Raw genomic sequence first — 27153 nt, 5'->3', positions numbered from 1 at the left:
TGCAGCACCCGCACACCTGAAGCCAGCGCCCCTGTAGCACCCGCACACAGCGCCCTCTTCTCGGTTGTCATAACACGCTGACACATGATTTACGCACTAAAACAGACAAAACAAACCACACCCTAACACCTTTCGTCTGTGGAATACAATTCTGTGTGATGCCCTAACGCTCTCGCTTGCTCTCTCTCTCTTTCTCTCTCAGACCACACACTGACCCTGCCCTCCTCAAGCCCCGCCCCCCTGTGGTGACCATCATGGGCCACGTGGATCATGGCAAAACCACACTGCTGGACAGTCTGAGGGCGAGTCAGGTCACGAGTCAGATCGTGTCCATGGAGGCTGGAGGCATCACGCAACACATTGGAGCTTTTACTGGTAATTGTAAATCAAAAGAACCTAAACTAAACCTGAAACTAACCAGCTCAAACCACTAAATAACATTAGAACATCTGAACATCCAATCCAGCTTCATTTGTGCATCAGATTTTACCAACACAATGTTGAAATGGCTGCACAGAGCAAGCACACCTTCAATAAAAAGACACAGAATAAAGACATTAAAAAGCCAGCAACAAGAATAAGGTGGCGTTTAGGTGTAACGTGTTCTCTCTTACGCCTTTATATGTTTATTTGATCATTTGTTGAGGCTCATGGCTGATCTGCTCCTCGGGATCAGGACTGTGGATGCACCCATTGGAATAATCCCTCTTTATTATGAGGTCACATGGGAAGACCCTATAGTTCTAGGTGGGAGCAGACATATAATGAGCCTAGACAAGGGTCTAGTTTCAGCCAGCTAGCTAGCTCCGCATCGTTGCCATCCCCCTCTGGCCCAGCCACAAGCACATGCTCCGGCCGCCTCTGCCCACTCGGGTCAGACTCGGCAGTAGAGAGCACCCAGAGCGAGATTTCAAAGACGATGGACATATTGTCTTTGTAATCTAGCCAAGCCACAGCGGCCGAGGAGGTCTCTGACCAGAGCGGCCGAGGAGGTCTCTGACCAGAGCGACCCTGGAGGTCTCTGACCAGAGCGACCCTGGAGGTCTCTGACCAGAGCGGCCGAGGAGTTCTCTGACCAGAGCGGCCGAGGGAGGAGGTCTCTGACCAGAGCGACCCTGGAGGTCTCTGACCAGAGCGGCCGAGAAGGTCTCTGACCAGAGCGGCCGAGGAGGTCTCTGACCAGAGCGACCCTGGAGGTCTCTGACCAGAGCGACCCTGGAGGTCTCTGACCAGAGCGGCCGAGGAGTTCTCTGACCAGAGCGGCCGAGGGAGGAGGTCTCTGACCAGAGCGGCCGAGGAGGTCTCTGACCAGAGCGGCCGAGGGAGGAGTTCTCTGACCAGAGCGGCCGAGGGAGGAGGTCTCTGACCAGAGCGGCCAAGGAGGTTTCTGCCCAGAGGGACAGACCAGAGTGGCAGAACTGACACCAGGAGCTGTAGAATCCAAAGTGCACATTCCAGAGGACACTGAGGCTGAAGATGTGCTCAAACATCTCATCTGTATCTAGACCGTGCACATCGTTCCCATTATTACCAGACCCATTCTACTGAAGATCCACAACTTCAGGGAGAAACTGTTGGAAGCTAAACATGCCAAAAACATGGCTCCAATACTCAAATACTATTGGTTATTAAAAAGACCAGGGGTGAGATTAATGACCTGGCTTCAAAGGAAGAAAAAAATGCTCTTCAAGCAAAGATATTATGAAAGTGGTTCAAAATCTCAAAATGATTAGAAGCTTAGAAAACAACAGGCAGAAGGAGCTCTTTTTTAAAATATGAGATGGGCAGAATAACCTTCACCAAATACAATCAGCATTTGAATCCTTCTACAAAAAGCCTTTCACCAAATTATCAGAGGCTGGAGAAGAAATATCATCCTTTTTGGACACTCTCAATTTACTCGCCTTGAGCGGCTGGTCCTGGACCACCTCCGCTCCGGCTGGTCCTGGACCACCTCCGCTCCGGCTGGTCCTGGACCACCTCCGCTCCGGCTGGTCCTGGACCACCTCCGCTCCGGCTGGTCCTGGACCACCTCCGCTCCACCGTGAGCTCAGCCATGGACCCGCTGCAGTTTGCAGACCGGCCTGGCATCGGAGTGGAGGACGCCGTCATCTCCTGCTGCACCGCTCTCTCTCTCACCTGGAGAAGCCTGGCAGCTCTGTGAGGATCCTGTTCTTTCATCTCTCCAGCGCCTTAAACACCATCAGCTCCTGAGGGACAAGCTGGAGACGGCTGGTGTGGAGTACGACCTTCAGAGTGGATCCTGGACCACCTCACAGACCGGCCCCAGTTTGTGAGATCCCGGGACTGTGTGTCTGACACTCAAAACCTGCAGTGTGGGAGACCTGCAGTGTGGGACCTGCAGTGTGGGACCTGCAGTGTGGGGGACCTGCAGTGTGGGGGACCTGCAGTGTGGGGGACCTGCTGTGTGGGGGACCTGCAGTGTGGGGGACCTGCAGTGTGGGGGGCCTGCAGTGTGGGGGACCTGCAGTGTGGGGGGCCTGCAGTGTGGGGGGCCTGCAGTGTGGGGGGCCTGCAGTGTGGGGGGCCTGCAGTGTGGGGGGCCTGCAGTGTGGGGGGCCTGCAGTGCGGGGGGCCTGCAGTGCGGGGGGCCTGCAGTGCGAGGGACCTGCAGTGCGAGGGACCTGCAGTGCGAGGGACCTGCAGTGCGAGGGACCTGCAGTGCGAGGGACCTGCAGTGCGGGGGACCTGCAGTGTGGGGGCCCCCAGGGCACTGTCCTCGCACCCTTTCTCTTCACCCTTTACACTGCAGACCTCAGACATGGACAGCTGTGTCCTGCAGAAGTTCTCTGATGACTCTGCCATCATCGGACTCATCACAGACGATGATGTGGAGGACAGAGGACTGGAGCAGGACTTTGTGGAACCACCTCCTCATCAACGCGAGGAAGACCAAGGAGATGGTGATGGACTCCACAGAGGCCACGCCCCCCTCACCAGTGAACATCCAGGGACGGGACATTGAGAGAGTGACTCATACAAGGACCTGGTGTTCATCTGAACCACAAACTGGACTCATAACACAGACTGTACAGGAAGAGCCAGAGTCGGCTCTACCTCCTGAGGAGACTCAGGTCTTTTGGAGTGACCAAGGAGCATATAACTGATGTAAATAGAGTGTTTACTTTACCATTATTATTAGTATTATTTTGTCCCCTCCATTCCTTATTAAGAAATGAGAGGTTTTGTCGATAGGAGTTTTTGTTTATAAGAGTTCTTCTATTAAGAGTGTTTTTTAATCTTCCTCTAAGTTATCTGTCCTTTTCACACCGGAATTTCCCCATGTGTGAACAATAAAGGAATATCTTATCTTATCTTTCTTATCTTATCTTATCTTTCTTATCTCATCTTATCTTATCTTTCTTATCTTATCTTATCTTATGACCGAAGAGCAAAACAAAAAATTAGGTGCCGAAATAACAAACTATAAATCTCCGGTGAGCGATGGGTTCACCTCAGAGCGGCATTAAGCTCTGGTCCTACGTCCCGGTCGTACGTCCCGGTCGTCCCGGTCGTACCGGTCGTACGTCCCGGTCGTCCCGGTCATACGTCCTGGTCTCTGGCCTGGTCTCAGTCCTGTTCTTGTCTCTGTCCCAGTCCAGTTGCCGAGTGGTGAGGCCATGACTGTGCTGGACACTCCAGGACATGCTGCTTTTTCATCTCTTCGAGCACGAGGAGCTTTGGCCACAGACATAGTGGTTCTGGTGGTCGCCGCGGACGACTGCGTGATGGAGCAGACGGTGGAGTCCATCCATCACGCCAGGAATGCAAGAGGTGAATCATTGTGTATTATATTATATTTCCAGTGCATAATTCATCTAACATCATCCAGAGCCCTGACCCTGACCCTGACCCTGACCCTGACCCTGACCCTGACCCTGACCCATTCCATGAAGAGATGTTCAAATGTGACGAGAGGAAGTCAAACATAAAGGTCCAAAAAGTTGAGGAGAAATCTGTAGTAGTTTCCTTGTAGTAGTTTCTTGTAGTAGTTTACTTGTAGTAGTAGTTTACTCGTAGTAGTTTCCTTGTAGTAGTTTCTTGTAGTAGTTTCTTGAACTAGTTTACTTGTAGTAGTAGTTTCCTTGTAGTAGTTTCCTTGTAGTAGTTTATTGTAGTAGTTTCCTTGTAGTAGTTTCTTGTAGTAGTTTCCTTGTAGTAGTTTCCTTGTAGTAGTTAATTGTAGTAGTTTCCTTGTAGTAGTAGTTTCCTTGTAGTAGTTTCTTGTAGTAGTTTCTTGTAGTAGTTTCCCTGTAGTAGTTTCTTGTAGTAGTTTCCTTGTAGTAGTTTCCTTGTAGTAGTTTCCTTGTAGTAGTTTCCTTGTAGTAGTTTCTTGTAGTAGTTTCCTTGTAGTACTTTTTTGTAGTAGTAGTTTCTTGTAGTAGTTTCTTGTAGTAGTTTCTCGTAGTAGTTTCTTGTAGTAGTTTCCTTGTAGTAGTTTCTTGTTGTAGTTTCCTTGTAGTAGTTTCTTGTAGTAGTTTCTTGTAGTAGTTTCCTTGTAGTAGTTTCCTTGTAGTAGTTTCCTTGTAGTAGTTTCTTGTAGTAGTTTCCTTGTAGTAGTTTCCTTGTAGTAGTTTCTTGTTGTAGTTTCCTTGTAGTAGTTTCTTGTAGTAGTTTCCTTGTAGTAGTTTCTTGTTGTAGTTTCCTTGTAGTAGTTTCCTTGTAGTAGTTTCCTTGTAGTAGTTTCTTGTTGTAGTTTCCTTGTAGTAGTTTCTTGTAGTAGTTTCCTTGTAGTAGTTTCTTGTAGTAGTTTCCTTGTAGTAGTTTCCTTGTAGTACTTTTTTGTAGTAGTAGTTTCTTGTAGTAGTTTCTTGTAGTAGTTTCTTGTTGTAGTAGTTTCTTGTAGTAGTTTCTTGTAGTAGTAGTTTCTTGTAGTAGTTTCTTGTAGTAGTAGTTTCCTTCTAGTAGTTTCTTGTCGTTGACATCAGTCTCATTCAGGAGGATTTACATTTGATTTATGAAGAAAACATCTCACAATGTGGAGCCAGAACCTGATCCAGGCCCTGACCCGGTGTCTCTTGTCCCCCAGGCCCCTGGTGTCTCTGGTCCCCCTGGCCCCTGGTGTCTCTGGTCCCCCAGGCCCCTGGTGTCTCTGGTCCCCCAGGCCCCTGGTGTCTCTGGTCCCCCAGGCCCCTGGTGTCTCTGGTCCCCCAGGCCCCTGGTGTCTCTGGTCCCCCAGGCCCTGACCCGGTGTCTCTGGTCCCCCAGGCCCCTGGTGTCTTTTGTCCCCCAGGCCCCTGACATGTCTCTTGTCCCCCATGCCCCTGGTGTCTCTGGTACCCCAGGCCCTGACCCGGTGTCTCTGGTACCCCAGGCCCTGACCCTGTGTCTCTTGTCCCCCAGGCCCTGACATGTCTCTTGTCCCCCAGTGCCCTGACATGTCTCTTGTCCCCCAGTGCCCTGACATGTCTCTTGTCCCCCAGGCCCTGACATGTCTCTTGTCCCCCAGGCCCTGACATGTCTCTTGTCCCCCAGTGCCCTGACATGTCTCTTGTCCCCCAGGCCCTGACATGTCTCTTGTCCCCCAGGCCCTGACATGTCTCTTGTCCCCCAGTGCCCATGATTGTGGCGGTGAATAAATGTGACAAACCTCAGGCTGATCCTGACCGAGTGAAGAAGGAGCTGCTCTCACATGAGGTCGTCTGTGAAGAGTACGGAGGAGACGTCCAGGCCATCCACGTGTCTGCTCTGAAGGTAAGACATGTCCACGTGTCTGCTCTGAAGGTAAGACATGTCCACGTGTCTGCTCTGAAGGTAAGACATGTCCACGTGTCTGCTCTGAAGGTAAGACATGTCCACGTGTCTGCTCTGAAGGTAAGACATGTCCACGTGTCTGCTCTGAAGGTAAGACATGTCCACGTGTCTGCTCTGAAGGTAAGACATGTCCACGTGTCTGCTCTGAAGGTAAGACATGTCCACGTGTCTGCTCTGAAGGTAAGACATGTCCACGTGTCTGTTCTGAAGGTAAGACATGTCCACGTGTCTGTTCTGAAGGTAAGACATGTCCACGTGTCTGTTCTGAAGGTAAGACATGTCCACGTGTCTGCTCTGAAGGTAAGACATGTCCACGTGTCTGCTCTGAAGGTAAGACATGTCCACGTGTCTGCTCTGAAGGTAAGACATGTCCACGTGTCTGCTCTGAAGGTAAGACATGTCCACGTGTCTGCTCTGAAGGTAAGACATGTCCACGTGTCTGTTCTGAAGGTAAGACATGTCCACGTGTCTGTTCTGAAGGTAAGACATGTCCACGTGTCTGCTCTGAAGGTAAGACATGTCCACGTGTCTGCTCTGAAGGTAAGACATGTCCATTGTTCCCCTTTATATTTATTTTACATATTTTCTTTATTCTTTTCTTTGTTTTTTACATTTTTGAAATATAAACAAACACAATACAAAGGACACGACAGGAAAGCAAGAGCAAAAAATATATATAATAATAATTTAAAAAAAGATTCAGTAGTTGTCACTCTGGACTTAGAAAAACAAACTGTCTCGACTCGCGGATCGAGTCTGGGAAATCGGATAGTTTTCCTTTATCAGGAGGCCCCGCCCACTGGGGCGGGGCCTCCTGATAAAGTTGCCTCCTGATAAAGGCGGGGCCTCCTGATAAAGGCGGGGCCTCCTGATAAAGGCGGGGCCTCCTGATAAAGGCAGGGCCTCCTGATAAAGGCGGGGCCTCCTGATAAAGGCGGGGCCTCCTGATAAAGGCTGTTTCACTTGAGACTCCTCTTCTTTGTAATGGGCTTACAAAGTCCTCGTGTGAACGGACTTTGGCTCCCTCCTCACTGAGTACCTGATGAGCATCAGAATGGCCAGGGCTTTTCCCACCACATGGCTTCAACAAACTAGTATACACGACCGGTAGGTTGAATCTTAAAGGTGCCATAACATGCTTTTTTTCACGTTTCGTAGTCTATCCTAAGTGTATAATTGATAATAATAAGGGTTGTGCAACACCCTTAACATAATAGTTAAGAAATATCACCCAGACCTTGGACCCCCTCACCAACCCGTTAATGCAAACGGCTTGGTTTGATATTCGCCCCCACCCTTGTGAAGAGCCATCTGGCTCCCCCGCCCAACCCGTGACGTAGTCTCAGAGCGTGTGTGTGCCCCGCCCACCCGTGACGTAGTGTGTCCCCCACAGCTGTCAGCTCCGCGGTGCCGCTCCGCGCCAGTGAGTGAGAAACGATAGAACTTACTACTTTGAGACTAAATAAATCTGGTGTTTATTCTACAGCGTGCGCAGAACAGATATATCTATAGATCTATATATATATATATATATATATATATATATATATATATATATATATATATATAGATATATAGATATAGATAGATATATATATATATATATATATATAGATAGATATATATATATATATATATATAGATATAGATATAGATATAGATAGATATATATATAAATAGATAGATAAGTCTTATGTCCATCGCGCTCTTATTTCCTGGTTTTTCGGTATCGGATAGAACTTCTCTCTGTTTATTTTCCCGGTTGCTGCATCAACTGCCACATAAACCTTCACCATTGTGATAATAGTAAAGAGTGCGATATCATTAATGACGTTTTGGGCCTCTTTGAACCGTGTTTTGTCGTAAATCAAAGCAGAAAAACTCTGGGGCTTGTATGGGGAGACGAGCCTGCAGCAGCGCGGAGCCGGGGGGAAGGGGGCGGGAGGCGGGATGGGGAGGCGGGTGGAGAGGGGGGAGGGGGAGGGGTTATGGTGACGTGTGCCTGTGGGTATGACGTGGTCCGCCCGTCAGTTATGAGATTCGAGGAAAGGAGATAGTCTGTACTAAAGCTAAACACTGCGGGAATCAATCAAAAAAACACTCTGGACATATATGAAGCACAAATAGCAATGTAAGAAGGTTAAAAGCTCTAAAAAGGTGATTTTGCATGTTATGGGACCTTTAAACCTTCATTTCTGTTTAAAGACGGGTTCTCCTTTTATTTATTTTAACAAAGATTAAACCATCTATTCTCCTGCTTAAAGTCTTTGATCGAGTGCTTTGTGTCTTGAACTCCAGTGTCTTCTGATAAAGCCTCTGGTGCAGAGGCTGTTGAGTCTCGCTTCAATTCAAATCAGTTCAATTTATTTTTGAAACACCCAAAATCACAACAGCAGTTGCCTCGAGGGGTGAAAGGCAATGTCCCAAGCTCCCCTGTCCTCTGACCCCCCTTCTTGGCCAGGAAAAACTACCAAACCTCGTTTGGAAAAAGTAGAAACCTGGAGGAGTTCCACAGTGAAGAAGAGATCCAACTTTTATATTTCTGTTCCTAACTGGCCTGACCATAAACCATTTCAAAGAGGAACGTTTTAAGCCTGGACTTAAATGAAGAGACTGTGTCGCCTCTTTAACATGGACAGGACTCCACCTCCTACTGTGCTTTTAGAGACTCTTGGGACCAGAAGGCTCTACCTCCTACTGGGCTTTTAGAGACTCTTGGGACCACCAGAAGGCTCTACCTCCTACTGTGCTTTTAGAGACTCTTGGGACCACCAGAAGGCTCTACCTCCTACTGTGCTTTTAGAGACTCTTGGGACAACCAGAAGGCTCTACCTCCTACTGTGCTTTTAGAGACTCTTGGGAACAGAAGGCTCTACCTCCTACTGTGCTTTTTGAGACTATTGGGACAACCAGAAGGCTCTACCTCCCACTGTGCTTTTAGAGACTCTTGGGACCAGAAGGCTCTACCTCCTACTGTGCTTTTAGAGACTCTTGGGACCACCAGAAGGCTCTACCTCCTACTGTGCTTTTAGAGACTCTTGGGACCAGAAGGCTCTACCTCCTACTGTGCTTTTAGAGATTCTTGGGACAACCAGAAGGCTCTACCTCCCACTGTGCTTTTAGAGACTCTTGGGACCAGAAGGCTCTACCCCCCACTGTGCTTTTAGAGACTCTTGGGACCAGAAGGCTCTACCTCCTACTGTGCTTTTAGAGACTCTTGGGACCAGAAGGCTCTACCTCCCACTGTGCTTTTAGAGACTCTTGGGACCAGAAGGCTCTACCTCCCACTGTGCTTTTAGAGACTCTTGGGACCACCAGAAGGCTCTACCTCCTACTGTGCTTTTAGAGACTATTGGGACCAGAAGGCCTGCATTTTGAGAGTGAAGAGCTCTGATTGGATGAGATGGTTCCATAGCATCTTTGAGGTGGGAGGGGCCATGTCATTAATGGCTTTGTAAATCAGGAGGAGGAGTTTAAATTTGATTCTAAACTGGACAGGAGCCAGTGAAGAGACTCCAGCACCGGCGTAATGTGCTCTTTTCTTTTAGTTCCTGTTAGTAATCTTGCTGCTGCATTTCTCACTAAGTGACACTCTTTACAACTTTCTTCTCTGCCTTGGACAGAATAAACTACATTGCTCTGTTTTTGTGTCGCATCTTGTCCTTAGGATGAACCAGTTTGTGTCTTAAAGTGTTTCCTGCTTTTAAATAAACAGGAATGTCGTGTCGTGACAGTCCCGAGACATAAGGGGCAGAGAAGTGGTTCACCTTAAGGTCTTCCTGGGCTCTGAGAGCATTCTGGATGTGTCCTCTTGTCCTCTGAGCTGGTGGGCACCTCCTCTTGTCCTCTGAGCTGGTGGACACCTCCTATTGTCCTCCGAGCTGGTGGGCACCTCTTGTCCTCTGAGCTGGTGGACACCTCTTGTCCTCTGAGCTAGTGGGCACCTCCTCTTGTCCTCTGAGCTGGTGGGCACCTCCTCTTGTCCTCTGAGCTGATGGGCACCTCTTGTCCTCTGAGCTGGTGGACACCTCTTGTCCTCTGAGCTAGTGGGCACCTCCTCTTGTCCTCTGAGCTGGTGGGCACCTCCTCTTGTCCTCTGAGCTGGTGGGCACCTCCTCTTGTCCTCTGAGCTGATGGGCACCTCTTGTCCTCTGAGCTGGTGGGCACCTCCTCTTGTCCTCTGAGCTGGTGGGCACCTCCTCTTGTCCTCTGAGCTGGTGGACACCTCTTGTCCTCTGAGCTGGTGGGCACCTCCTCTTGTCCTCTGAGCTGGTGGACACCTTTTGTCCTCTGAGCTGGTGGGCACCTCCTCTTGTCCTCTGAGCTAGTGGTCACCTCCTCTTGTCCTCTGAGCTGGTGGACACCTCTTGTCCTCTGAGCTGGTGGGCACCTCCTCTTGTCCTCTGAGCTGGTGGGCACCTCCTCTTGTCCTCTGAGCTGGTGAACACCTCTTCTTGTCCTCTGAGCTGGTGGGCACCTCCTCTTGTCCTCTGAGCTGGTGGGCACCTCCTCTTGTCCTCTGAGCTGATGGGCACCTCTTGTCCTCTGAGCTGGTGGACACCTCTTGTCCTCTGAGCTAGTGGGCACCTCCTCTTGTCCTCTGAGCTGGTGGGCACCTCCTCTTGTCCTCTGAGCTGATGGGCACCTCTTGTCCTCTGAGCTGGTGGACACCTCTTGTCCTCTGAGCTGGTGGACACCTCTTGTCCTCTGAGCTGGTGGGCACCTCCTCTTGTCCTCTGAGCTGGTGGGCACCTCCTCTTGTCCTCTGAGCTGGTGGGCACCTCCTCTTGTCCTCTGAGCTGGTGGGCACCTCCTTGTCCTCTGAGCTGGTGGGCACCTCCTCTTGTCCTCTGAGCTGGTGGACACCTCTTGTTCTCTGAGCTGGTGGACACCTCTTGTTCTCTGAGCTGGTGGACACCTCTTGTTCTCTGAGCTGGTGGACACCTCTTGTCCTCTGAGCTGGTGGACACCTCTTGTCCTCTGAACTGGTGGGCACCTCCTCTTGTCCTCTGAGCTGGTGGACACCTCTTGTCCTCTGAGCTGGTGGGCACCTCCTCTTGTCCTCTGAGCTGGTGGGCACCTCCTCTTGTCCTCTGAGCTGGTGGGCACCTCTTGTCCTCTGAGCTGATGGGCACCTCTTGTCCTCTGAGCTGGTGGACACCTCTTGTCCTCTGAGCTGGTGGGCACCTCCTCTTGTCCTCTGAGCTGGTGGGCACCTCCTCTTGTCCTCTGAGCTGGTGGGCACCTCCTCTTGTCCTCAGGTTCTGGTCCGTGTGTGTTTCCTTTATACTTCATCTGGAGCTTCTCGTCCTCTGATGGTGGAACAATCTAGAAAGACCAAGCGGTTCTCCTTAGGGTCTTCTCTTGTAAACCTGATGCTCTGCTCCACCTCATTGATGTGCTCTGAGAAGGCTCTTGTTTCTTGATTGTCACAAATGTGTCATCCATGCAGCAGAAAAAGACAGGTCCAGGTCCGGGTCCGGGTCCAGGTCCAGGTCCAGGTCCAGGTCCAGGTCCTTGTCCAGTATAAAGCCAAGGTTCTTAAAATTGGAAATCAATCATGATCCGATGAATATTGTTGACATTTTACACAAATCAATCTATTTTATAGCATATTTTAGCGGTGAGATCTCTCCTTTCTTTCACCACTGAACGCAGCTCCTGCTCGTCCTACACGTCCTACACGAGCTCTGAGCTGTAGCATGAAGAGGCTAAAGAGAATGGGCAGGATTAAGTGAATAGACCTACACACATTAAGGTGAATAGACCTACACACATTAAGGTGAATAGACCTACACACATTAAGGTGAATAGGCCTACATATATTAAGGTGAATAGGCCTACACACATTAAGGTGAATAGGCCTACACACATTAAGGTGAATAGGCCTACACACATTAAGGTGAATAGACCTACACACATTAAGGTAAATAGACCTACACACATTAAGGTGAATAGACCTACACACATTAAGGTGAATAGGCCTACATATATTAAGGTGAATAAACCTACACACATTAAGGTGAATAGACCTACACACATTAAGGTGAATAGACCTAGATACATTAAGGTGAATAGGCCTACACACATTAAGGTGAATAGACCTACACACATTAAGGTGAATAGACCTACACACATTAAGGTGAATAGGCCTACACACATTAAGGTGAATAGGCCTACACACATTAAGGTGAATAGGCCTACACACACTAAGGTGAATAGGCCTACATACATTAAGGTGAATAGACCTACACACATTAAGGTGAATAGACCTACACACATTAAGGTGAATAGACCTACACACATTAAGGTAAATAGACCTACATACATTAAAGTGAATAGGCCTACACACATTAAGGTGAATAGACCTACACACATTAAGGTGAATAGACCTACACACATTAAGGTAAATAGACCTACATACATTAAAGTGAATAGGCCTACACACACTAAGGTGAATAGGCCTACATACATTAAGGTGAATAGGCCTACATACATTAAGGTGAATAGACCTACACACATTAAGGTGAATAGACCTACACACATTAAGGTGAATAGACCTACACACATTAAGGTAAATAGACCTACACACATTAAGGTGAATAGGCCTAGATACATTAAGGTGAATAGGCCTACACACATTAAGGTGAATAGACCTACAAACATTAAGGTGAATAGACCTACACACATTAAGGTGAATAGGCCTACACACATTAAGGTGAATAGACCTACACACATTAAGGTGAATTGACCTACACACATTAAGGTGAATAGGCCTACACACATTAAGGTGAATAGACCTACACACATTAAGGTGAATTGACCTACACACATTAAGGTGAATAGACCTACACACATTAAGGTGAATTGACCTACAAACATTAAGGTGAATAGACCTACACACATTAAGGTGAATAGACCTACATACATTAAGGTGAATAGGCCTACACACATTAAGGTGAATAGACCTACACACATTAAGGTGAATAGGCCTACACACATTAAGGTGAATAGACCTACAAACATTAAGGTGAATAGACATACATACATTAAGGTGAATAGACCTACACACATTAAGGTGAATAGATCTACATTACATTAAGGTGAATAGGCCTACACACATTAAGGTGAATAGACATACATACATTAAGGTGAATAGACCTACACACATTAAGGTGAATAGGCCTACATACATTAAGGTGAATAGACCTACACACATTAAGGTGAATAGGCCTACACACGTTAAGGTGAATAGACCTACACACGTTAAGGTGAATAGATCTACATTACATTAAGGTGAATAGGCCTACACACATTAAGGTGAATAGACCTACAAACATTAAGGTGAATAGACCTACACACATTAAGGTGAATAGGCCTACACACATTAAGGTGAATAGACCTAGATACATTAAGGTGAATAGGCCTACACACATTAAGGTGAATAGACCTACACACATTAAGGTGAATAGGCCTACACACATTAAGGTGAATAGGCCTACACACATTAAGGTGAATAGGCCTACACACATTAAGGTGAATAGGCCTACACACATTAAGGTGAATAGGCCTACACACACTAAGGTGAATAGGCCTACATACATTAAGGTGAATAGACCTACACACATTAAGGTGAATAGACCTACACACATTAAGGTAAATAGACCTACATACATTAAAGTGAATAGGCCTAGATACATTAAGGTGAATAGGCCTACACACATTAAGGTGAATAGACCTACAAACATTAAGGTGAATAGACCTACACACATTAAGGTGAATAGGCCTACACACATTAAGGTGAATAGACCTACACACATTAAGGTGAATTGACCTACACACATTAAGGTGAATAGGCCTACACACATTAAGGTGAATAGACCTACACACATTAAGGTGAATAGACCTACACACATTAAGGTGAATAGACCTACACACATTAAGGTGAATTGACCTACAAACATTAAGGTGAATAGACCTACACACATTAAGGTGAATAGACCTACATACATTAAGGTGAATAGGCCTACACACATTAAGGTGAATAGACCTACACACATTAAGGTGAATAGGCCTACACACATTAAGGTGAATAGACCTACACACATTAAGGTGAATAGGCCTACACACATTAAGGTGAATAGACCTACACACGTTAAGGTGAATAGATCTACATTACATTAAGGTGAATAGGCCTACACACATTAAGGTGAATAGACCTACAAACATTAAGGTGAATAGACATACATACATTAAGGTGAATAGGCCTACACACATTAAGGTGAATAGACCTACACACATTAAGGTGAATAGGCCTACACACGTTAAGGTGAATAGACCTACACACGTTAAGGTGAATAGATCTACATTACATTAAGGTGAATAGGCCTACACACATTAAGGTGAATAGGCCTACACACATTAAGGTGAATAGACCTACAAACATTAAGGTGAATAGACCTACACACATTAAGGTGAATAGGCCTACACACATTAAGGTGAATAGACCTAGATACATTAAGGTGAATAGGCCTACACACACTAAGGAGAATAGGCCTACACACACTAAGGAGAATAGGCCTACACACATTAAGGTGAATAGGCCTACACACATTAAGGTGAATAGGCGTACACACACTAAGGAGAATAGGCCTACACACATTAAGGTGAATAGACCTACACACATTAAGGTGAATAGACCTACATAAATTAAGGTGAATAGGCCTACACACATTAAGGTGAATAGGCCTACACACACTAAGGAGAATAGGCCTACACACATTAAGGTGAATAGGCCTACACACATTAAGGTGAATAGGCCTACACACATTAAGGTGAATAGACCTACATAAATTAAGGTGAATAGGCCTACACACATTAAGGTGAATAGACCTACACACATTAAGGTGAATAGGCCTACACACATTAAGGTGAATAGGCCTACACACATTAAGGTGAATAGACCTACACACATTAAGGTGAATAGACCTACACACATAAAGGTGAATAGGCCTACACAAATTAAGGTGAATAGGCCTACACACATTAAGGTGAATAGGCCTACACACATTAAGGTGAATAGACCTACATACATTTATTTTTGCTGGCATAGAAATGTCTGACATTTTAAAATGTAACCCCCTGAAATAATTTCTCCCTGGTTGAGAACCACTGACTTAAAGGACGTGTGTGTGTCTCAGGGGGACATATGGACATGTGTCTCTTGTGTGTCTCAGGGGGACATGTGGACATGTGTCTCTTGTGTGTCTCAGGGGGACATGTGGACATGTGTCTCTTGTGTGTCTCAGGGGGACATGTGTCTCTGGTGTGTCTCAGGGGGACATGTGGACATGTGTCTCTTGTGTGTCTCAGGGGGACATGCGTCTGAGGGGGACATGTGTCTCTTGTGCGTCTCAGGGGGACATGAGTCTCTTGTGCGTCTCAGGGGGACATGTGGACATATATGTCTCTTGTGTGTCTCAGGGGGACTTTTGTCTCTTGTGTGTCTCAGGAGGACATGTCTCTTGTGTGTCTCAGGGGGACATGTGGACATATTTGTCCCTTGTGTGTCTCAGGGGGACATGTGTCTCTTGTGTGTCTCAGGGGGACATATGGACATATGTGTCTCTTGTGTGTCTCAGGGGGACATGTGGACATATGTGTCTCTTGTGTGTCTCAGGGGGACATATGTGTCTCTCTTGTGTCTTAGGGGGACATATGGACATATGTGTCTCTCTTGTGTCTTAGGGGGACATATGGACATCTGTGTCTCTTGTGTGTCTCAGGGGGACATGTGGACATATGTGTCTCTTGTGTGTCTCAGCGGGACATATGGACACATGTGTCTCTTGTGTGTCTCAGGGGGAAATGTGGACATATGTGTCTCTTGTGTCTCAGGGGGACATATGGACATATGTGTCTCTTGTGTGTCTCAGGGGGACATGTGGACATATGTTTCTCTTGTGTGTCTCAGCGGGACATATGGACACATGTGTCTCTTGTGTGTCTCAGGGGGACATGTGAACATATGTGTCTCTTGTGTCTCAGGGGGACATATGGACACATGTGTCTCTTGTGTGTCTCGGAGACATGTGGACATATGTGTCTCTTGTGTCTTAGGGGGACATATGGACACATGTGTCTCTTGTGTGTCTCAGGGGGACATGTGGACATATGTGTCTCTTGTGTCTCAGGGCTCAGGGCTGATGCAGCTCACTGAAGCTGTCGTGGCTCTGGCTGAAGTTCTGGAGCTCAAAGCAGAAGCAGACGGACTCATGGAGGGACTCGTGATCGAGAGCCGTACGGACAGAGGCAAAGGGTGAGAGGGAGGGGCAGGGGGGAGGGGCAGAGGGAGGGGCAGGGGGGAGGGGCAGAGGGAGGGGCAGGCTAAATGGTGTCCTGCTGCTGTCCTGCTGCTGTCCTGCTGCTGTCCTGCTGCTGTCCTGCTGCTGTCCTGCGCCCAAAATCGCAACAGCAGTTGCCTTAAAGGACTCCGGCCCACACACAAGGCGACCCACATGCACCGGACCCACAAGGCGGCCCACATGCAGGCCCACATGCACCGGGCCCACAAGGCGGCCCACATGCACCGGCACCACAAGGCGGCCCACATGCACCGGACCCACAAGACGGCCCACATGCAACAAGCCGGCCCACATGCACCGGACCCACATGGCGGCCCACATGGCGGCCCACATGCAGGCCCACATGCACCGGGCCCACAAGGCGGCCTACATGCACCGGCACCACAAGGCGGCCCACATGCCCACAAGGCGGCCCACATGCATCGGACCCACAAGGCGGCCCACATGCAACAAGCCGGCCCACATGCACCGGACCCACAAGGCGGCCCACATGCAACAAGCCGGCCCACATGCACCGGGCCCACAAGGCGGCCCACCTGCACCGGCCCCACAAGGCGGCCCACATGCAACAAGCCGGCCCACATGCACCGGGCCCACAAGCCGGGCCACATGCACCGGACCCACAAGGCGGCCCACATGCAACAAGCCGGCCCACATGCAACAAGCCGGCCCACATGCACCGGGCCCACATGCACCGGGCCCACATGCACCGGGCCCACATGCACCGGGCCCACATGCACCGGGCCCACAAGCACCGGGCCCACAAGGCGGCCCACAAGGCGGCCCACAAGGCGGCCCACGCACCTAGCACATGCACCAGGCTCGATCCTTGTTTCACACCATACTCGCCACTAAACTGCTCAAAGCAGTGCCTTAGGGTCAGTGCCTAACGGTCAGTGCCTTAGGGTCAGTGCCTAACCCTAGCCTTAGGGTCAGTGCCCGAGGGTCAGTGCCTTAGGGTCAGTGCCTAACCCTAGCCTTAGGGTCAGTGCCTTAGGGTCAGTGCCTAATGGTCAGTGCCTTAGGGTCAGTGCCTTAGGGTCAGTGCCTTATGGTCAGTGCCTTAGGGTCAGTGCCTAACGGTCAGTGCCTTAGGGTCAGTGCCTAACCCTAGCCTTAGGGTCAGTGCCTTAGGGTCAGTGCCTAATGGTCAGTGCCTTAGGGTCAGTGCCTTAGGGTCAGTGCCTTATGGTCAGTGCCTTAGGGTCAGTGCCTAACGGTCAGTGCCTTAGGGTCAGTGCCTAACGGTCAGTGCCTTAGGGTCAGTGCCTAACCCTAGCCTTAGGGTCAGTGCCTTAGGGTCAGTGCCTAACGGTCAGTGCCTTAGGGTCAGTGCCTAACCCTAGCCTTAGGGTCAGTGCCTTAGGGTCAGTGCCTAATGGTCAGTGCCTTAGGGTCAGTGCCTTAGGGTCAGTGCCTTATGGTCAGTGCCTTAGGGTCAGTGCCTAACGGTCAGTGCCTTAGGGTCAGTGCCTAACCCTAGCCTTAGGGTCAGTGCCTTAGGGTCAGTGCCTTAGGGTCAGTGCCTTATGGTCAGTGCCTTATGGTCAGTGCCTTAGGGTCAGTGCCTAACGGTCAGTGCCTTAGGGTCAGTGCCTTAGGATCAGTGCCTAACGGTCAGTGCCTTAGGGTCAGTGCCTAACCCTAGCCTTAGGGTCAGTGCCTTAGGGTCAGTGCCTAACGGTCAGTGCCTTAGGGTCAGTGCCTAACGGTCAGTGCCTTAGGATCAGTGCCTAACGGTCAGTGCCTTAGGGTCAGTGCCTAACCCTAGCCTTAGGGTCAGTGCCTTAGGGTCAGTGCCTAACCCTCAGCCTCACACTCTTGTCTCTCGTTTTGGGTTTTAGTTTGTGTGATAGTTCTAGTTAGTCTGGTCCTGGTCCTGGTCCTGGTCCTGGTCCTGGTCCTGGTCCTGGTCCGACAGAACAAATGTGTGTCATCTTGAAGTTCAAGTCTAAGTCTGTGTCTCAGTCCTGTCAGTACCGCTCTGGTCCAGAGGGGGGCGCTGCAAAGAGGAGCCGTCCTGGTTTCGGGTCGGACTTGGGCCAAAGTTCGCTTTATGTTTGACGAAAATGGGTCCATCCTGAACCGGGCAGGACCGGGTCGGGCCGTACAAGTCTGTGGCTGGAGAGAACTGCCCTCGGCCGGAGAAGAGATCCTGGAGGTGGAGTCTGAGGTAAGACCTGGACTTAGACCTGGACTTAGACCTGGACTTAGACCTGGACTTAGACCTGGACTTAAGGCAAGGCAAGTTTATTTGTGGAGCACATTTCATACACAAGGCAATTCAAAGCTTCACAGCAGGAAAAATGCATCAAATCACAAAGAAATTACAGAAACAGAAATACAATAAAATTAACTAAATTAAAAATTATCAATCCAACTGATTGTCTAAACTAATAAAATCACAAACAAAAGAGAAGAGTGCAAAGAAAAAATCCTTTCAGTCATATGCGCAGCTAAACAAAACTGTTTTTAGCTTAGATTTGAACATTGTCAGAGTAGAACCTGTTTCACATCTTCAGGAAGAATGTTCCAGATTTTAGCTGCATAAAACTGAAACGCAGATTCTCCATGTTTTGTCCTGACTCTGGCACCAGCAGGAGGCCGGTCCATGTTTAGTCCTGACTCTGGCACCAGCAGGAGGCCGGTCCATGTTTTGTCCTGACTCTGGCACCAGCAGGAGGCCGGTCCATGTTTAGTCCTGACTCTGGCACCAGCAGGAGGCCGGTCCATGTTTAGTCCTGACTCTGGCACCAGCAGGAGGCCGGTCCATGTTTTGTCCTGACTCTGGCACCAGCAGGAGGCCGGTCCATGTTTAGTCCTGACTCTGGCACCAGCAGGAGGCCGGTCCATGTTTAGTCCTGACTCTGGCACCAGCAGGAGGCCGGTCCATGTTTAGTCCTGACTCTGGCACCAGCAGGAGGCCGGTCCATGTTTAGTCCTGACTCTGGCACCAGCAGGAGGCCGGTCCATGTTTAGTCCTGACTCTGGCACCAACAGGAGGCCGGTCCATGTTTAGTCCTGACTCTGGCACCAGCAGGACGCCGGTCCATGTTTAGTCCTGACTCTGGCACCAGCAGGAGGCCGGTCCATGTTTAGTCCTGACTCTGGCACCAGCAGGAGGCCGGTCCATGTTTAGTCCTGACTCTGGCACCAACAGGACGCCGGTCCATGTTTAGTCCTGACTCTGGCACCAGCAGGAGGCCGGTCCATGTTTAGTCCTGACTCTGGCACCAGCAGGAGGCCGCTCCATGTTTAGTCCTGACTCTGGCACCAACAGGACGCCGGTCCATGTTTAGTCCTGACTCTGGCACCAGCAGGAGGCCGGTCCATGTTTAGTCCTGACTCTGGCACCAGCAGGAGGCCGGTCCATGTTTAGTCCTGACTCTGGCACCAGCAGGAGGCCGCTCCATGTTTAGTCCTGACTCTGGCACCAGCAGGAGGCCGCTCCATGTTTAGTCCTGACTCTGGCACCAGCAGGAGGCCGCTCCATGTTTAGTCCTGACTCTGGCAACAGCAGGAGGCCGGTCCCTGAGGTCCTCAGAGTCTGAGATGGTTCATATGGCACTAACATATCCAAGATGTACTTTGGTGCTAGGCCATGGAGAGACTTGTCCACAAGCAGAGCTGCTTTAAAGTCTCTTCTCTGAGCCACAGGGGGCAGTGCAGAGACCTGAGAACAGGACTAATGTGATGGTACTTCCTGGTTCTGGTCAGGACTAATGTGATGGTACTTCCTGGTTCTAGTCAGGACTAATGTGATGGTACTTCCTGGTTCTAGTCAGGACTAATGTGATGGTACTTCCTGGTTCTGGTCAGAAATAATGTGATGGTACTTCCTGGTTCTAGTCAGGACTAATGTGATGGTACTTCCTGGTTCTAGTCAGGACTAATGTGATGGTACTTCCTGGTTCTAGTCAGGACTAATGTGATGGTACTTCCTGATTCTAGTCAGGACTAATGTGATGTACTTCCTGGTTCTAGTCAGGACTAATGCGATGGTACTTCCTGGTTCTAGTCAGGACTAATGTGATGTACTTCCTGGTTCTAGTCAGGACTAATGCGATGGTACTTCCTGGTTCTAGTCAGGACTAATGTGATGGTACTTCCTGGTTCTAGTCAGGACTAATGTGATGGTACTTCCTGGTTCTAGTCAGGACTAATGTGATGGTACTTCCTGGTTCTGGTCAGGACTAATGTGATGGTACTTCCTGGTTCTAGTCAGGACTAATGTGATGGTACTTCCTGGTTCTGGTCAGGACTAATGTGATGGTACTTCCTGGTTCTAGTCAGGACTAATGTGATGGTACTTCCTGGTTCTAGTCAGGACTAATGTGATGGTACTTCCTGATTCTAGTCAGGACTAATGTGATGTACTTCCTGGTTCTAGTCAGGACTAATGCGACGGTACTTCCTGGTTCTAGTCAGGACTAATGTGATGTACTTCCTGGTTCTAGTCAGGACTAATGCGATGGTACTTCCTGGTTCTAGTCAGGACTAATGTGATGGTACTTCCTGGTTCTAGTCAGGACTAATGTGATGGTACTTCCTGGTTCTAGTCAGGACTAATGTGATGGTACTTCCTGGTTCTGGTCAGGACTAATGTGATGGTACTTCCTGGTTCTAGTCAGGACTAATGTGATGGTACTTCCTGGTTCTGGTCAGGACTAATGTGATGGTACTTCCTGGTTCTAGTCAGGACTAATGTGATGGTACTTCCTGGTTCTAGTCAGGACTAATGTGATGGTACTTCCTGGTTCTGGTCAGGACTAATGTGATGGTACTTCCTGGTTCTGGTCAGGACTAATGTGATGGTACTTCCTGGTTCTAGTCAGGACTAATGTGATGGTACTTCCTGGTTCTGGTTAGGACCCGAGCAGCAGCGTTCTGGATGTACTGCAGCTGTTTTACAGCTCGTTTGGAGAGACCAGTGAGCGGTCGTTACAGTCTAATCTACTGGAGACAAACGCGTGGATAAGTCTCTCTAAATCTGGTTTTGACACTATATTATTTATGTTGGCAATGTTTTTTAGATGGTAAAAAGCTGCTGATGTTATTGATTTGACGTGGCTATTAAAGTTCAAGTCTGAGTCCATTATTACCCCCAGATTTCTAATTTGGTTTGTAGGTTTTAGAGCGAGACTCTGGAGGTGACCGCTAACACTTTCTCTTTGTTTCTGTGACAAAGACGATTATTTCAGTCTTGTCTGAGTTCAGCTGGAGAAAGTTGTTTTGCTCCACAAACTGATCTGTTGGATGCAGTGATAGAGTGAATGGTCCATAGTCACCTGCCGATAGTGAAACATAGATCTGAGTGTCGTCTGCATCATTGTGATAGGACACATTTTCACTGCGTATCAACTGACCTAACGGCAGCATATAGAGGTTGAACAGAAGGGGACCCAGGACTGACCCTTGGGGCACTCCACAGGTCAGGGTCATGTGGTCTGAGACACAGCTACCAATTTCAACAAAGTACTTCCTGTCTTCCAGATAGGACCTTAACCAGTTTAGGGCAGTGCCAGTGATGCCCACCCAGTCCTCTAGTCTCTGTAAGAGGATCCCATGATCGACAGTGTCAAAAGCAGCATCAGATCTAACAGGATTAAGACTGAGGCTTTGCCCGTGTCAGTGTTCAGGCGGATGTCATTTGTCACCTTGACAAGAGCAGTCTCAGTGCTGTGATGAGGTCTAAAACCTGACTGAAAAACATCAAATGAGTTGTTTATTGAGAGGAAATCTGTGAGCTGTTGGTAAACAACCTTTTCAAGGACTTTGCCCCAAAATGGCAGATTAGAGATGGGCCGGTAATGACTCAGTACTGCGGCATCAAGACTGCTCTTCTTTAGGAGAGGCTTTATGACCGCAGTTTTCAAAGACATTGGGAATGTTCCAGATTGAAGCGACATGTTAACTATGTGAGTGAATGGTGTTAACAAACTGTTCAGCACAGACTTTAGAAATCTGGTGGGTAACACATCGAGGCAGCATGTAGATGAACTCAGACTGGTGATGATCTCATGGACAGTTTTGTCAGTTACTGGTGCAAAGTGAGTTAGCTCTAAGTGTCTTGGTGGTTTTAGGGTAATTTTTTGCATTGTGGGATTTATAGCATTTTTAATGCCCTGAACTTTGTCATTAAAGAATAATGCAAACTCATTACACTTGATGTGGAAATGAGTTCTAACGGCAGCTGAGCTGGAGGGTTTGTTAATCTGTTACTGTGGCAAACAGGACACGCGAGTTGTTACTGCAGCTTCCAATTATTTCAGAAAAATATCTTTCCCTAGTTCTACATAAGATTAGGTTGTACATGTTCAGCTTCTCTTTGTAAATCTCTTTTTGAACCTGGAGCTTTGACTTGCGCCATTTCCGTTCGGCCCTGCGGCACTCCCTTTTCTGTGCCCTGACCCAATCATCATGTCTCCATGGCAACTTCTGCTTATTTTTAACCATTTTAGCCTTCATAGGGGCGATGGTGTCCAGAACATTCAAAACACTAGATGTAGCAGAGTTCAACAAATCATTTACATTAGAACATGAGACATTTTCAAAGTTTATCATTTCCATAAACAGTGCACCTGTGCCATCACTTATGTGTCTCCTCTGAACAACTGCAGGACCAACCGGAGGTTTGGGAGAAACAGACAGGTCAAAGAAGACACAGAAATGATCAGACAGAGCAACATCGATCACATTAACATTTGAAATATTTACCCCCTTTGTAATTATGAGATCTAGAGTGTGTCCTTTGCTGTGGGTGGGGCCACTCTGCTGTGGGTGGGGCCTCTCACATGCTGAGTAAGACTGAAGGTTTCAAGGACAGCATCAAGCTCTTTAGCGTTTCTGTCACAAATATTATCAACATGCACATTGAAATCACCTGTAATGACCAAACCATCAAAGTCTGTGCATATGACTGAAAGCATCTCAGTAAAATCATCAATAAAACGTTGGCAGTGCTGGGGAGGCCTTTTATAAAACAATGAAGAGAATGGATGGAGACCGTTTTAGCTCCATTTTAAAGGATACATACTCAAATGATGAAAACACCCCAAAAGACAACCTGCGGGTCATTATTTCATCTCTAAAGACAGCACAGACTCCACCCCCTTTTTTATTTTCTCGTGTTTCAGATTCAAACTTAAAGTGAGGTGGAGCAGACATGTCCTGTGTTTTTGTCAAGCCATGTTTCAGTTAAAAACATAAAATCAAGATTATAAGAAGAAATAAAATTATTAATTAAGAGAGATTTGTTACATAAGGATCTGACATTTAGCACAGCAAGTTTCAGACTAGTTTCAGTGAGACTGGGCTTTATCTTTTCACAGGGAATATGAATCACATTTCTCAGATTGGGCCTGACTCGCATTTTGTTTTTCCATCTGTGTGATGATGTGACTACAGAAATAGCACTAGGGGGGGCTCTTTTTACATAGGACTCCGGGTTGGTTTGATTTTTAATATGACAATAAGTCGCTGAGACCCAGTGCATCCTAGCTATGGGAGATACCAGGTGAAAGGCGAGGTTGGATGGGTGGTGGGGCTTTTGTAGCCAAGGAGAGTTTGGGACCAGGTGAGAGGCGAGGGGGGATGGGTGGTGGGGCTTTTGTTGGTGTAGTCGGCTTGTGCAGGGAAGAGTTGATAAGTATTGACATAGCCCTTGCTATATTGGGCGTGAGTGGAGCTATCTTAATGCCTGATTTGATAAGACTTCCAAAATGGCTGGGAAGGCCCATGGGTGAGAGTGGAGATGAGAAGGAGAATGATGAATCTTTAGTGGGAGTAGATGTTGCAGGGGGAACCCAGGGCTGGTGTGAAGGCAGGGGCGATGACAGGGATGTTGTTGGGCTTGTCACAGATGGGTCCAAGGCCTTTGAAGATTGTTCCTTTGCTGGAGGCGGTGGAGGTGAATGTGGAGCAGCTGGAGCTGAATCCTTTGCTGGTGGTGGTGGAGCAGCTACTGATGAATCCTTTGGTGGAGGCTGAGGTTGTGGTGCTTTTGATGTTGAAACATTGGCTCGGTCTCTGGCTGATGGAGCAGGAATTCTTCTCTCATTCCTCTCTTCTCTAACTATCTGCTCAGGACCCTGTCCAGGCCCAGTCCAATGCCTCAGAGCGTGGAGCAGGTTCTCTGTCAGCACCCTCACTCCACCTCTGCATAGGTGGGGGCCATTTCTCTTAAACAGGTCCTCTCGTTTCCAGAATAGATAGAAGTTCTCAATGTAGTGTAGTCCTCTCGAGGCACACTCTTTGGACAGCCATGTGTTCAGCTGAAGAAGCCGGCTAAACTTGTTTATCTTCGTGTCGATGTTTGGAAGAGGTCCACTTATGAATGTTTTGATTTCCATTTTATCAAGCACGTCGAATAACTTCAAGAAGTCTTTTTTCAAAACTTCAAGTCTGTTCCCGCCGCATGTCCACTGCACCCACGTGCACAATCAGCTGTTTAGCTCCTCCATGCTTAGCCATAATATTTGGAAGGAGTGACGTTGTCTCAAACAGTGGCGCTTGGAAAAGAATGTGTGTTTATCTTTTCATGCGTCACGTGACTTATCGCGCCGTCTCCTATCAAAACAATCTGCGTGACCTTGGCTCTTGGCACAGATCCTCCTCGCTGTATTTTGGCCACGTCATCTTTCCTTTTTTCATTTAATTCCATCTCTGAAAGTGGTAAAAATCTGTTTGTGAGCTGTATTTTAGGTGACTTCACGTTATCTTTGTATCGTTTAGGCTTTGCTCCAAGTTTGTTCCAAGAAACAGCCTGGTCTTTCTGGTTTTTAGACAGTTTTGGAAACGACATAGAATCACTGCGGTTTAGGTTGAAAGTAGCAGTTTTTCTTGTAAAAAGTGTGCTCTTCTTACCATCGGTTGACACAGGAATGGTATCGTGAAGAACTTTTTCAGATTCCAAAACAAATATCCAAGTTTTCAGCTCATTAATTTCTTGTTGATATGTCCGACAGCGTCTTTTTCCCTTCTTCTCCCGGACATGTCGCTGGCGTCAGATATGTCGTTAAAACTGGAAAAATGTTCTTAAAATCCTTGGTTTACTTGAAAAAGTCTAAAGCAAAGTCTAAAGCAAAAATGTTTGGAAGACAAAACCTGATTTAAAAAGCAAAATAAATAAGGAAAGCAGTGATAGCAAGCGGAGCGAGTGAAAAAGCGTGTGCACTCTTCGGAAGCAGGAAGCTCACACGACTTAGACCTGGTCTAAAGCTGCTCTGGGACAGCCCCGGCCTAACCCTGGACTCCTGCACTTCCTCTATTCAAACAGCAGAGGGCGCGAGAGGTGGTTTCCTATCGTCAGTATTTGGATGAACAGCAGCGACTGTCGAAGGAGCAGATGACCATTGCGGCCAATCAGGAGGCTCACCTTCAAGAGTACCGCCTCCAGAGGGCGGAGCTAGCGCACCTGAGCTGGAGGCAGCGGAAGAGCGCCCTCTACCACAAAAACAAGGAAGTGTTCGCCTCCCGACCACGAGAGAGACACTCGGACGAGAGCTCGCCGCGCCTCGGCCTCGTTATCAAAGGTCTGTGTGCAAACATCACCTTTTATACCCGTGTATTCACCTTTTATACCCGTGTATTCACCTTTTATACCCGTGTATTCACCTTTTATACCCGTGTATTCACCTTTTATACCCGTGTATTCACCTTTTTATACCCGTGTATTCACCTTTTTATACCCGTGTATTCACCTTTTTTACCCGTGTATTCACCTTTTTATACCCGTGTATTCACCTTTTTATACCCATGTATTCACCTTTTAATACCCATGTATTCACCTTTTATACCCGTGTATTCACCTTTTATACCCGTGTATTCACCTTTTATACCCGTGTATTCACCTTTTATACCCGTGTATTCACCTTTTATACCCGTGTATTCACCTTTTATACCCGTGTATTCACCTTTTATACCCGTGTATTCACCTTTTTATACCCATATATTCACCTTTTATACCCGTGTATTCACCTTTTATACCCGTGTATTCACCTTTTATACCCGTGTATTCACCTTTTATACCAGTGTATTCACCTTTTTATACCCATATATTCACCTTTTATACCCGTGTATTCACCTTTTATACCCGTGTATTCACCTTTTATACCCGTGTATTCACCTTTTTATACCCATGTATTCACCTTTTTATACCCATGTATTCACCTTTTTATACCCATGTATTCACCTTTTATACCCGTGTTTACTGAGGGGACTCCATTACTATAGTACTGGGGGGACTCCATTACTATAGTACTGGGGGTACTCCAGTACTATAGTACTGGGGGGACTCCAGTATGGGGGTACTCCAGTACTATAGTACTGGGGGGACTCCAGTACTATAGAAAGTTCCAGAAATGATCTCCGGAATCAACTTCTCAAGGAAACTTGTTCCCCTCTTGACCCTGGGGTTGGCACTAGGTCATTTAGGGAATTGGACAGGAAGTGACGAAATCCAAGATGGCGGCGCTCTTGCGATTCACCATTTTGCTACACCTGGTGGTGAGAGACATACATGTACTGTCTCGCAGCACTATTAGCAGACTCGCTGGCCCGATGGTGAGAGACACGGTGCAAAGAGTTCGTGGGTTCGATTCTTGCAGGAGCTTTATTATTATTATCTCGAGTTTAACATTTTTTTTGCACAGTCTAGTTTGTTTTGGGATGAGTTAGCTGCACTTTTGCTAATATAAAGTCATGGTATAAAGTAGTTATAACCAAACGAAGTAAACCTAAAACCTAGGGTTAGGTTTAGCGGTTAAGGGTTAAGGTTAGGGTTAAGGGTTAGGGTTAAGGGTTAAGGGTTAGGGTTGGGTTAGGCTGGACGCCTGCAGGATGTTTTATGTATTACTTTGGTCGTAGGAGACGTGGACGGCTGGACGCCTGCAGGATGTTTTATGTATTACTTTGGTCGTAGGAGACGTGGAGGCTGGACGCCTGCAGGATGTTTTATGTATTACTTTGGTCGTAGGAGACGTGGACGGCTGGACGCCTGCAGGATGTTTTATGT

General features: G+C 47.8%; 1 protein-coding gene across 1 annotated transcript in view; it reads left to right on the top strand.

Moving 5' to 3' along the window:
- The window catches only part of mtif2 (mitochondrial translational initiation factor 2), a 46564-nt gene that overhangs the window by 14626 nt on the left and 4785 nt on the right, over positions 1–27153 (top strand). The window contains exons 5-10 of the mRNA XM_072439591.1: positions 203–375; positions 3619–3795; positions 5576–5715; positions 15969–16093; positions 18108–18312; positions 25417–25672. Of these exons, the coding sequence (XP_072295692.1) occupies positions 203–375; positions 3619–3795; positions 5576–5715; positions 15969–16093; positions 18108–18312; positions 25417–25672 (1076 nt within the window). The remainder of the gene's footprint in view (positions 1–202; positions 376–3618; positions 3796–5575; positions 5716–15968; positions 16094–18107; positions 18313–25416; positions 25673–27153) is intronic.

Source organism: Eucyclogobius newberryi, unplaced genomic scaffold, assembly GCF_026437365.1.
Source record: "Eucyclogobius newberryi isolate DKJ021-1_F unplaced genomic scaffold, fEucNew1.0.hap1 SCAF_98, whole genome shotgun sequence".
NCBI classification, from domain to species: domain Eukaryota; kingdom Metazoa; phylum Chordata; class Actinopteri; order Gobiiformes; family Gobiidae; genus Eucyclogobius; species Eucyclogobius newberryi.
Note: the sequence above shows the minus strand (reverse complement) of the source record. Positions and strands in the feature narration are given on the sequence as shown.